The sequence below is a fragment of the Macrobrachium nipponense genome, chromosome 8, assembly GCF_015104395.2.
Source record: "Macrobrachium nipponense isolate FS-2020 chromosome 8, ASM1510439v2, whole genome shotgun sequence".
NCBI classification, from domain to species: Eukaryota; Metazoa; Arthropoda; class Malacostraca; order Decapoda; family Palaemonidae; genus Macrobrachium; species Macrobrachium nipponense.
The window spans coordinates 27375978-27388477 of NC_087203.1; the positions used below are offsets into that span (position 1 = coordinate 27375978).

The 12500-nt window shown below is 37.4% G+C and overlaps 1 protein-coding gene across 1 annotated transcript in view; it reads left to right on the top strand.

Moving 5' to 3' along the window:
* LOC135222626 ((3R)-3-hydroxyacyl-CoA dehydrogenase-like) overlaps positions 1–10404 on the top strand; it is a 22534-nt gene extending 12130 nt beyond the window's left edge. The window contains exons 4-6 of the mRNA XM_064260742.1: positions 700–881; positions 4900–5027; positions 9927–10404. Of these exons, the coding sequence (XP_064116812.1) occupies positions 700–881; positions 4900–5027; positions 9927–10018 (402 nt within the window). The 3' untranslated portion in view covers positions 10019–10404. The remainder of the gene's footprint in view (positions 1–699; positions 882–4899; positions 5028–9926) is intronic.
* The last annotated feature ends 2096 nt before the right edge of the window (positions 10405–12500 follow it).

Here is a 12500-nt window from a genome sequence, read left to right on the forward strand (position 1 = left end):
CTTATCTCTATTACCTTTCAATGCACCTGAGTCGAAAAAACACGAATTGATTGTTTACAGTATGAGAGATTTACCTTAATGAAATGTGATGTCTCCTTTCGTATGATTGTAAGTCTACAAAGAAGTTTTATGCTTCTGGTTTCTGCAGTATGATATTTGTGGCTTTATGTATTTATTTCATTACATATCCTTGTCGATTTTCTTTCATTATTAGTTATGTCCTCTAGACTCATACATTATTACTTTTAATAATCCTTTTGATAAGTATCTTTTCAGGTGTAAAATATTTCCGAACAATTGATGGTGAAACTGTATCTAAAGAAACAACAAAGTCTGAAACCTAAAATATACTTTGGCTATTTTGTTTCTGATTCAGTTCTTCATTTATGACTGATGGTCACTGAGAATGAATTTATTAACGATTTTTTTACGTAATTGCATTGGTCCAGCCAGCATTACTCAGATTAAGCATGTATAGACGTTGATTAGCACATGACTAATCCTCTGGTAACCAAAGGATGCAGTGAGCTTCAGTTACTCGAAGCCAGGCAACCTCCCTTGAAGCCTCTTGTTTAAGGCAAACCATCCAACTTCATCAACTTCAGTGCTCCTTATCAGGCTCCCTTTCCCTTTGTCTCTCAGATCCTCCTGATCACCGTGAAATGACACATTCACTCTCATTTCATCTGCTCTCCTCAGGGAACGTATCTGATGTGTAAAGCCGTAGCCAACACCATGGAGGAACACGGATTAAAGAGCGGGAGTTTTGTGAACATCGCTAGCATCACTGGCGTCCTCGGCATGAAAAGTAACTCCGGCTACTCCGGCAGTAAAGGTGGAGTCCTCGCTTTCACCAAAGCTGTCTCGAAGGAATTGATTCAGTATGACTTCATTCACTTGGTCTTGTATTTTTTTATTTTATTTTGCATGATGTGTGGATATCACTGTCAACATTGCTTGAAGAAACAGAGATCCATCTTCGTATTGACATTGTAGCAAGTTTTCTGGGCATATCAGAGTAGGAAGAATTTAGTCTTACTTTTTTTCACACGTCGAATTGACATGTAAATGGTAAAAAAAAATTATAAGGCCATGATTAATATCTAGGACGTTCAAGACCTTTCTACTCTTATATGACCGTAAATTCGCGATTAATTGGCATGCTCGAAAATTTAGACTGTAATACAAAGAGAACCCTCATTTAGACTAATAGTCCAGTAATTAAAGAGCTGAGGTTGGAAAAAATTGCTTTATTTTGACAGTAAATTAGGTTTAATAGCCATGATAAAAAATCTACCCTGATCTGCCCACTTCTAATGCCCTGAATTGCTCCTAATCCAAGATGGCCACCATCACCAATATTTAATACAAAAAAGTTAAACATCTTCCCATGCTATAAATGCAAACAAGGTATGTAATCCTGTGTTTTTGGGGTCACAGAATTCATCTAAAGCATTTTCAATAAGATTGAGAAGATATTAGAGTTTGATTGTGATAACATTCCTTAATTGCATTCCCAAATTTAATATCTAGGAAGCTGAATCATCCAGAAGCTCTGCTTCACTGTTCACTGCAGCATTGGTGCAGGTGATTCCCTTGCAGTGACCATACAAGCCAGGGTGCACAACAGTTCATTTTGGCGACAGGAACAAGCATTTTAGTTACACTTGAAGTGACAGTTGCATTTGACTAGTTTCAACAAAGCTGTTGGAGCAGCATCCCTCTACATCTTCATTGGCCTAAGTTTCTCTGAATTCTGGTCTTTGTGGATAAACCAACCCCACTTTGTTGTATCAAGATGATTGCCTTGCCATGTCTATACCTGGCCGTACACTGTAACTGTGTTACTTGGCTGCATCACAGGTGGGTGGAAGAGATTCAGGAGGCAGATAGACCGACCTGGACACCACTTTGCTACTGAAACTAGCTGCTCTTTCAAAGTCAAGGCTATTTCAAGGCTTATAGCTGTATTAGATTTCTAGGGCAGCTTGCCCATGCTTGTTGACATTGATTTGCCTTCATGAATAACTGGGCATGATCCTTGAGCTGATGGCATTTGCTCGCCATGACCTTTCCCATGCTGTATGGCCTTGATGTTGTATCACACCCTGTGATTGCATGAAAGAAGAGCAATGATACAGTAAGGTCAGGAGTTATAAGATCTTGCAGGATTCGGATGTTGATGATCTTACTGGCTGTCTGCAAGAAGATATCATGATGTCTAGAACTTAGATGGAGCAGGAGCAGGACCAGCAGGTCTGTGTCATCCCCTTTTGGTCATAGCACATGCTGTTGACACAATGTCGTAGTGGGAATCAATAGCACTGTGTTGGACTTCAACTCCAGCTATTTTCAGATCATTACCAATATTTTGCAGAAACTTTTGTTTGTTCCTGGGGTTTGCAAGGAAAGCCTTCTTCATGGTCAGCTGCATTTTTGGCATAAAGTTAATGTCTGCTCCGATGTTTGAGCTGGCACTTCTCTGGTGTGCTTTATCCTTGGTAGAGGGACCTCTTCCATAGCCCTTACATATGACAACAGTATGTCTGTGGTGGTAAAGTATATACCACACATACAAAATGGACGGACAGGCATATGAAATGATGGACTTTCTTTTAGCTGAGCTTTAATGATTATGAGCGGCTATCAACCACGACTGCGCTGGTCAAAGGTGATGACTGGAGTTGTGTTGTACCTGCTAGCATGGTTCATAATATACTCCAACATGGAGCGCACACAAGTAGGGTGAGATAGCGTAAGATCTATCATGGGGAGGATTATGTCAGCTTTTTCCAGGATGTGGGATGTTGTGATGTAGCATCTTCATGTACCCTGACCACACAGGATGTGGTTTTGGAAAGTGGAAGGCTACTGTCTCGTTGAAGCACTTCAATATTGGCATATAAACTTTTGAAAAGATCTGCTCAACCAGATCCATTTGAGCTAATTGCTTGATGATCTCCATGTCCACCTTGCATCATGGGATTTTCTTGGTGCTTTTGACAGTTGGGGTAAATGTTGCTATTTGGCTCATTACATGGACTGACCCATGACTATCTAAGGTTGTGGAGACGTGGTTAACACTGTCTGCTTGGTACTGGAGGAAAGAGCCTGCAGTTTCTTCTGGGAGATCAACCTCTTGCACTGCTGCAGCATTGCATCTATACTTGTTTGCTTCTGTGTATGCAGAGGCCAAGTTTGCTGATCATGTTAACCAGATCACAGTGACCATACTTGTTTTCGAGCGTCACATTAAGACCAACCTGGAGAGTGGAAGAAATGAGCGGGGGCATGCAGATTGCATAATAGCCTGACCAATTGAGGTCACATGCAACTGTGCTTTTCTGCTGTTGATAATGCTGCTTAGGAGCATTCACAATGAATAAGGGAGGTCCGCAACATTTGAATTAACAGAACACATTACTTCTGAATTTGGATACTCCAAATTATGAAGTTCCATGAATTTTATTTCTGTTCTTATGAATTCCCCAACTGTTTCAATAAGTCTGCCCATATTGTAGAGTTCTTTCAATGCACTTGCTCTGTCATGTGCTTCTTGAATAATAGTTTTAACACTGCACTTCAGAGTAACGATATTTGGACATTGTCTGAAGGTGGTAATTGATACCCGTGCATCATAGTGGTTCTCTAGCTTTTGCTTCACTTGCTTGAGGATGTACACTTCCTCCTTAGTTATGCCAATCTCTCTCATCATGACTAGGTGCAAGTATTGCATTGTGATGGTCTCATCACTGTTGTTTTCCAGAAAGTCAATTTCATATTGAACAGTGTCAGCTTTGGATATGCTTCTAGTTCGAACAACTTTTCTTCTCTTGCTGAAAGATTTACACTCATCAGATGCAAACCCTGGAGGAGCCTTTCCCTCCATGAACAGATCCTTCCACTCGTGATGCTATAGAGACTTCCCAGCTGGTAGATCATTTATCATAGAAAGACGATACTTGACTTTCAAGGCCCAATCATGCTCCCTGATGTGACAGTGAATAATGATATTCGTTTGAAATCCTGAAGTCATACCATGACTGTATCTGTAGCTAGCTTTGGTAGGATTTTTCTTTGATAGAGATATTTCAACAAGCACTCCACAGAAGAGGCAGTGGTTTTGAAATCTTCTGATCTCAGGTTTGCCTTACCCACTTCAGACTTTGTGCACAAGGATATTATGACTTTTTTTAAAGCCCACATCTGGAACATTTAAGTTTCTCTCATTGTTTTCACTGTTAATACCAGCACACCCTTTCTTTGTCAACTTGACATACTCTTTGGGCCTGCCAAGATTAATCACTTTTCTACAGATGACACACGCCATATCTGTTCAGTCTTAATTTATCAACTTACACTGCAATCATGCAATTAATCCATGCACATGCAACCTGTACAAATGAAATGAAATTATAACATTATCAACCTAGAAACATTGGAAATAACATAGGAGAAAACCTGCTGTAGATTACAAATAAGGCAAAGTAAAATTATTAGTTAATTGTTATTTACCCAGAAATTTAGAAGATGATTGCAATTATCTGAAAATAGGTCACATACAGGCAAATATTACCATGGTAAATGAATTCCTTGACCTGAAAAACATGGGTTAGACACTTTGTTTGGATTTATAGCTCTAATGGTCTGGATAATATGGTAATTTTGGCATATGGTAACATAGCATCGGCCATCTTGAATTAGGGCTTGGGGGCATTAGCAGTGAGCAGGTCAGGGTAGATTTTCTATCCGAAATAGTAAACCTGATTTCCTGTTGAATCAAGTTAAAAACAAAATAAAGCAATTTTTTCCAAGCTGACAATATTTTTTCACTTTAATTACTGGACTACAAGCCCCAAAGCTTACTGCGAGATGTAATAGAATGTCATTGCCTTTCAGTGATGGAATCCGCGTGAACAGTATTATCCCTGGTCCGATCCAGACTGGCATGGTTCCGTTTGATGCAGAAACCGTCAGCAGGGTAATGAGAAAGGAATCGCCCATTGGCCGCATTGGCCAGCCAGAGGGTAAGTATAACATTCCCTTTCTCAAGAGGTGGCTTGAATTGCATTGAATATAGAATCTAGGCCATAGGCCAAACACTGGGACCTATGAGGTCATTCAACAATGAAAGGGAAATTGACAGTAGAAGGTTTGCAAGGTGTAACAGGAGGAAAACCTCACAACTAGTTACACTATGAATTAGTTTTTAGGAGAGAGTGGAAAGTAAGGTGGAAGAAAGAGAATATGAAAGGAGGTACAGTAAAATAAACGAAAAGGGGTTGCAGCTAGAGGCAAAGGCACGCTGCAAAGAACCTTTAGTAATGCCTACATTGCACTGCTTGAGGTGCACCGACAACACTAAATCCGTTCGGGGCTCAAGAAGCAGTCAACGGCTTCATTCGGCATCGAATATTTTTTTATGTATAATTTATCAAAAGCCGATATTTACAGTTTTCTCTCTTGACTTCCACTACACCCCACCCTCTCAAAAAAAAAAAAATAAAAAAAAATAAAAAAAATATATATATATATATCTATATGTATTATATATATATTTATATATAATATTATATATATTAGATGTATATATATATATATAATATATATATAATATATATATATATATATATATTATATATATATATCATATATATATATAGTATATATATATATATATAGTATATATATATATATATATATATATATATATATATATTATACTATTAAATTATTATCTATATATATATATATATATATATATATATATATATATTATATATATAGGATATATAATATATTATAATATATATATATATAATTATATAATATATATTATATATATAATTAATTTATAATAATTATATGAATATTTATATATATAATATATAATATATATTATATTATATATATATATAACTTTCTAGGGCACAAAATTTTTCACGGATACAACATCATTGAATAGAATGGCTTTCTCACTGTTAACCAGCTTTTTTGAAATTGCTTCATATTTTCTAATTATTTTCTTTACTTCATTGTTCAGGTTACTATGGACACATAATGGGGTTCTTCCATTTACTCCAGTATTTTTTTACACGCGACAGCTGTTTCGTCAACCTTTACGTATTGACGTTTTCAAGCGTACTGATACAAATATGTTGTTGTTTTTGATTTAGCTACCTTGTGTCAGCACGGGCTCTTGCTCACAGAGCAGCCCGTAAGGGGATACAAATATGAGCCTACATGCGTTTTGTGACGTCATGAGGACGGAAAGGTAGTACAATTGCCAGATACCTAGTTTTAAGTATTTACAAAAGACACCCAGCGTGTAACAAAAAACCCCCACACGCGGACAGGAGCGCACACTGACTTTCAGTGAATTAAACATATATGTAATTAATATATATTTATGTATAATGTGTATATAATAACTTACTTTCAATTTTTTTTTATATACAATTTCTGTTGTTAACATATTTATTTATTTGTCTTATTTTATGTTTCACTATAGTCTTTTGTAAATACTTAAAACTAGGTATCTGGCAATTGTACTACCTTTCCGTCCTCATGACGTCACAAAACGCATGTATGATACAAATATGAGCCTACATGCGTTTTGTGACGTCATGAGGACGGAAAGGTAGTACAATTGCCAGATACCTAGTTTTAAGTATTTACAAAAGACTATAGTGAAACATAAAATAAGACAAATAAATAAATATGTTAACAACAGAAATTGTATATAAAAAAAAATTGAAAGTAAGTTATTATATACACATTATACATAAATATATATTAATTACATATATGTTTAATTCACTGAAAGTCAGTGTGCGCTCCTGTCCGCGTGTGGGGGTTTTTGTTACACGCGGTTGAAGGTCTGCCTCCTACACGAGGGCAAGGAACGGTCTGCCTCACGTTGGATGTTAAGGCTGGGGACGTTGCATTGCGATGCTGACTGCTTCTGATATCAATAAACGATTGTAGTTGCCTTCCATGTGTATTATTTTGGTGTTTGTGAGAAGTTCTTGTAATGATGGTTTTTTATTGTGGGTATCCACAAAGTGCTGATGAATGGCTCCTTGGTTTCTGTGGGCCTGCATGCGACGTTTGAGTGTGGTGGTTGTGTGTCCGATATAGCATTTTTGGGGGGACTGACATTGCTCGTCAGCACAGACAAACTTGTATACTATATCAGATTTAACCTCTTTCTCCGTCGATGTCCGTACTATTTTTCATTACCAAAGAGGCCGTAAGGTTTGGTTTGCAGTAAATCCTTGCTGTTATTTTGTTATATGGCGCTAGGGGGGTGGTTCCTCTTCGCAGTATACCAAGGATGGCTTTCCTTTCATCTTCGTGGTGTTTGTTGTATGGTATCTGATGGTATATCACTATTTCTTTGTCTTTGTCTTGTGTGTTGTTCCTCGGGGTCGGATTATGGAAAGCCTCTAATCTCTTTTTGACAACTTGCTGGATCATGTCCTCTGGATACCGTATTTGTGAGCAGCTGTTGAACTCTGTTAATTTCTTCGTTAGTCGCGACTAACGAAGAAATTAACAGAGTTCAACAGCTGCTCACAAATAACGGATATCCAGATGACATGATCCAGCAAGTTGTCAAAAAGAGATTAGAGGCTTTCCATAATCCGACCCGAGGAACAACACACAAGACAAAGACAAAGAAATAGTGATATACCATCAGATACCATACAACAAACACCACGAAGATGAAAGGAAAGCCATCCTTGGTATACTGCGAAGAGGAACCACCCCCCTAGCGCCATATAACAAAATAACAGCAAGGATTTACTGCAAACCAACCTTACGGCCTCTTTGGTAATGAAAAATAGTACGGCCCCATCGACGGAGAAAGAGGTTAAATCTGATATAGTATACAAGTTTGTCTGTGCTGACGAGCATGTCAGTCCCCCCAAAAATGCTATATCGGACACACAACCACCACACTCAAACGTCGCATGCAGGCCCACAGAAACCAAGGAGCCATTCATCAGCACTTTGTGGATACCCACAATAAAAAACCATCATTACAAGAACTTCTCACAAACACCAAAATAATACACATGGAAGGCAACTACAATCGTTATTGATATCAGAAGCAGTCAGCATCGCAATGCAACGTCCCAGCCTTAACATCCAACGTGAGGCAGACCGTTCCTTGCCCTCGTGTAGGAGGCAGACCTTCAACCGCGTGTAACAAAAACCCCCACACGCGGACAGGAGCGCACACTGACTTTCAGTGAATTAAACTATATGTAATTAATATATATTTATGTATAATGTGTATATAATAACTTACTTTCAATTTTTTTTTATATACAATTTCTGTTGTTAACATATTTATTTATTTGTCTTATTTTATGTTTCACTATAGTCTTTTGTAAATACTTAAAACTAGGTATCTGGCAATTGTACTACCTTTCCGTCCTCATGACGTCACAAAACGCATGTAGGCTCATATTTGTATCAGTACGCTTGAAAACGTCAATACGTAAAGGTTGACGAAACAGCTGTCGCGTGTAAAAAAATACTGAGTAAATGGGAAGAACCCCATTATGTGTCCATTAGTAACCTGAACAATGAAGTAAAGAAAATAATTAGAAAATATGAAGCAATTTCAAAAAAGCTGGTTAACAGTGAGAAAGCCATTCTATTCAATGAATGTTATTATATATATATATATATATATATATATATATATATATATATATATATATATATATATATATATATATATATACATATAAAATAGGAAACTGTGCTTTTCAAAAAATCTTACAAGAACTGTGAATGTCAATGGTTTTTTTCATTGCGTCAAGTCATGTTACTGCTGCATCAGTAAAAGGAATTTCGGAAGAGAACGTTCACGAATCCTGTAAAAATACTAATGGCAAATTAGAAATAGTTCATCTCGTTACGAGGGCTTTGCGAGATAATGTAGCAGGAGCATGCCAGTGATTTTGCCCTTAAGATTGGTACTTATGCAGTTTTATAGCAAAACGTTAAAAGATGCCAGAGAACGTGTTTGGGAGCCAGCGCAATACTTGGACTTCCAGTCTTATAGAAACTGTTTTTTTTTTATTGGCGAAGATAATGAACCGATTAGCAGTTCGTATTTATTTGTATCTTACGACAGAAGAATTTATTAAGGTGCTGGGATTTACTGTTTTATTCAGACAAATGATTTAATAACTGTTACATGCTGGAACATAAGATATAGAAATAGTATCAAAAATATATGTCAGTGTGTTTTGTTTTTGGCAAAAGAATGAAAAAAATAGTCAGCTAATGTCTTTCTTCATTTTCAATTATACGCACATGCTCTCATCTCAGAACCTCGCATCCAAAGGTTTAACTTTGATGAAGAAATTTTCCTTCCTCTGTTTGCGGTTGAAGTCCCGCCCAAGTCCAAGATTCTTAAGCTGAAAGACAACTTCAGCCTTTGAGTGAACAGGAAGTCAGCAGTAACTTGAGTCGTAGTATCATCAGTACTGCTGTTGTTGTCCTGTTGTTCTATGAATATCCTGAATATTTTGACTGTCGTGACTTCCTCGGTTTCTTCCCATACCGGAAAAGTTGAATCGTCGAATGATATTGCAGAAATTAACATGAAATGTGAATAATCTTGTCGTACTGAACATGAGTTATTGAGGAGTTTTGTTTCTTCACAGATAAGTCTAGCAATAGAAATTTAGACTGTTTACTGGGCAATGGTTACAATCATTTTGCATAAAACTGCATTATTGGAGAAATATCAAAACAGAAAAGATGAATCCATCCGGGAAAATTATAATTGTTGTGACTTTTGATTCCTCCTAATCCCACCCTGAAAATATACTAGGTTGCTGTGTCAGCAGATGTTATGACTTTGCAACTAACTTCATGATTTTTTTTTTTTATTTGGACAGAAGTAGGAGAGGTGGCTGTATTCTTGCTGTCAGACAGGAGCAGCTACATGGTTGGGTCGTCCGTTGAGGTGACTGGCGGATATGTATGCTGAAAGCCTTTTGCATGACGTAACGATGTTGCCAATGGATGAACGCTGTGGGACATCCTGGTAGCAACTGCGTCACATCGAAAACGCCTCGTTGTAATCATAGATATAGAGGGGAGAGATTGGACAGACAAGTGATGATTGCATGCACGTAAGGCGCCATTGTTATGTGATGATTCCGAGAGATGGCAGCAGCAGCGACTGCAGAGACCAGCAGCCCCAAAACCACTTCCGGCACCCAGTGCTGGGCCATCAACTGTGTTCCATACAGAAACAGGCTCACACAAGCATAAGGGGATATTATTTCACAAACCTCAAGTAAACATGTTACATCACAACCAGCTTTCAGTCAACTACGAGCTGCTTTTTGAGCTAATAAAATATAAATGTTGTAATAAGCTTTTTATTTAAGCCTGTATGACATTAAATTCATGTAGCCAAATAAATTAGCATGTAGGGTTACTGTCAGACCATGTAACCATGGTTAAGTCTGATAATTTTCCCTACTACTAGTACTAGATTGTACATCGTATCAAGAGGTCTAGCCCTGGGTCTGCTGTAGTTGTAAGTGTTATTGAAGAATTATAATGTTATTTACAATGTCATCAATAAGTTTTCAAACCTACTTGTATGCAGAGGACTCGGCTGAATTTGATCTGCCAGCACACTGACAGGTAGTAGGCTATTCCTCAATTTTAATATTTATAATTTTTATCCTATACTTCAAAATTAGACTACATCATAGCTTTAAAAGTAAACTTTACCAACTAGCTAGCCTACAAGTAAACTTTACCATATACCTAGCCTACAAGTAAACTTTACCAACTAGCCAGTAGCCAGTCTCCCAGTAATAATCAGATAACCAGGGTCAGCCAACCATAGCCTCACCTTAGCTTAGCAAAGGAAGCCTAATTTGGTATAACCTTCAGGAATGCAGATGTTTCTATTTGTCCTGATTCACAGACTATGAAATACAGCTCAAGTCTGGGCTAGCTATGGAAGTCTAAGTTATTCTTACAGGCTAGCCTAACTTAGACTGTACAATGTAAATAGATATGTTGAATTACAGGTCAGTATGATTATGACATGTTACATGGCTTTATATATGGTTACTATATGTCTGCAGACAGCAGCACATAGTAATTATTAGTAAATGGATATTTTGCCATGTTATTTCTCTAACAATATTCATGTGGCTTCCTATTTGATACTGTATTAAGTTGTGTTTTATTTCTTAATAAATTATTTGATTTGTATTTTTCTTTGTTGGAACAAATACTTTTATGCAAAGTATTGTATAAGAATTACGATTGTATAGAAAAAAGTTAGAGTATTGAAAATCCAGTTTAAAAAATTTTTTTAAGTGTTTCTTGATAATGAGAAAAGTAATTATTTATGAACTAAAAACTAAACAATACTGTGCATGAAAGTATTTGTTCCAACATAGTAAAATAAAACAATTCTGAAAAGGCTTCTATTATGCATAGAGGTGCTCCTTTAAAAGATTAATTGAAAAAATAAAACACAAGTTAATACAGAACCTATATAAAGGCACAGAAATATTGTTAGAGAAACTACATTGAGTTTTTCATTTTCAGACGACACCAGTTCCAGTTGGCTCCGCCCTTACCTGACAGCTAAGGACCTGAACTTGGCCGACTACAGTCGCCTCAGCAAACTTTTTCCCAACAAGCTCAGCCCACCGACGTGACCTGCGACACGAGGGAGTTCCTGCTTCTCAAATTGACCTCTGTGGAGGACGGACATTCCCCCTCCTGCTTACCCTTCTTCTCATGTTAGATTTCGAAAGGACTGATGGTGTCGTTCCGTTCCTGGTTACCCTTTTTCCAACGACTAACCAGGGGAAGCCTTTCTACGTATCCTTCCACCAACAATCAGCCCGGTGGAGTCCTTATTAAAATCTTACAAGGTGCCCAGTTCGACATCCAACCCGGCTGGACCCTTCCTTTCACCGTGTCGACCGATGATCACTGTTTGAAAGATCTTCGATCTCTTATACCACACCGAATCCTAAAATCTTCTTCCTCTCGAACATCCTGCCAAATTCCCCATCCCAAAACCCATCCCTCTATTCCACTGTAACTGGCAGACCAAAAGGGAAAGCCATTTCCTCTTTTAAACACCTCATGTTCTATGTTATTGTTAAATACAATTATGGTTCATTGAATTTAGTAACCTAACTGCAGTGTTGCCATCTCTTGTAAAACGTGGCTCGATCGAGAAGCCCCATTCTATATATTAGTGATAGAGACCGTGTGCATGTTAGGCACATTATTTATAAATAAGTTTCCTCTCACAAGAAATGGGCTAATTGTGCTGTATTTCACTGATCCCTCCAAGGTCCAGCTAGGAAATCCCACTGTATAAAGAAATCTAGATTTGTATTCCCAGCTTATACTGTATAAAGGAACCTTGTGTAAAATTTGCAGTACAATTAATGCCCTCCTTTACCGTTACTCATTTTATT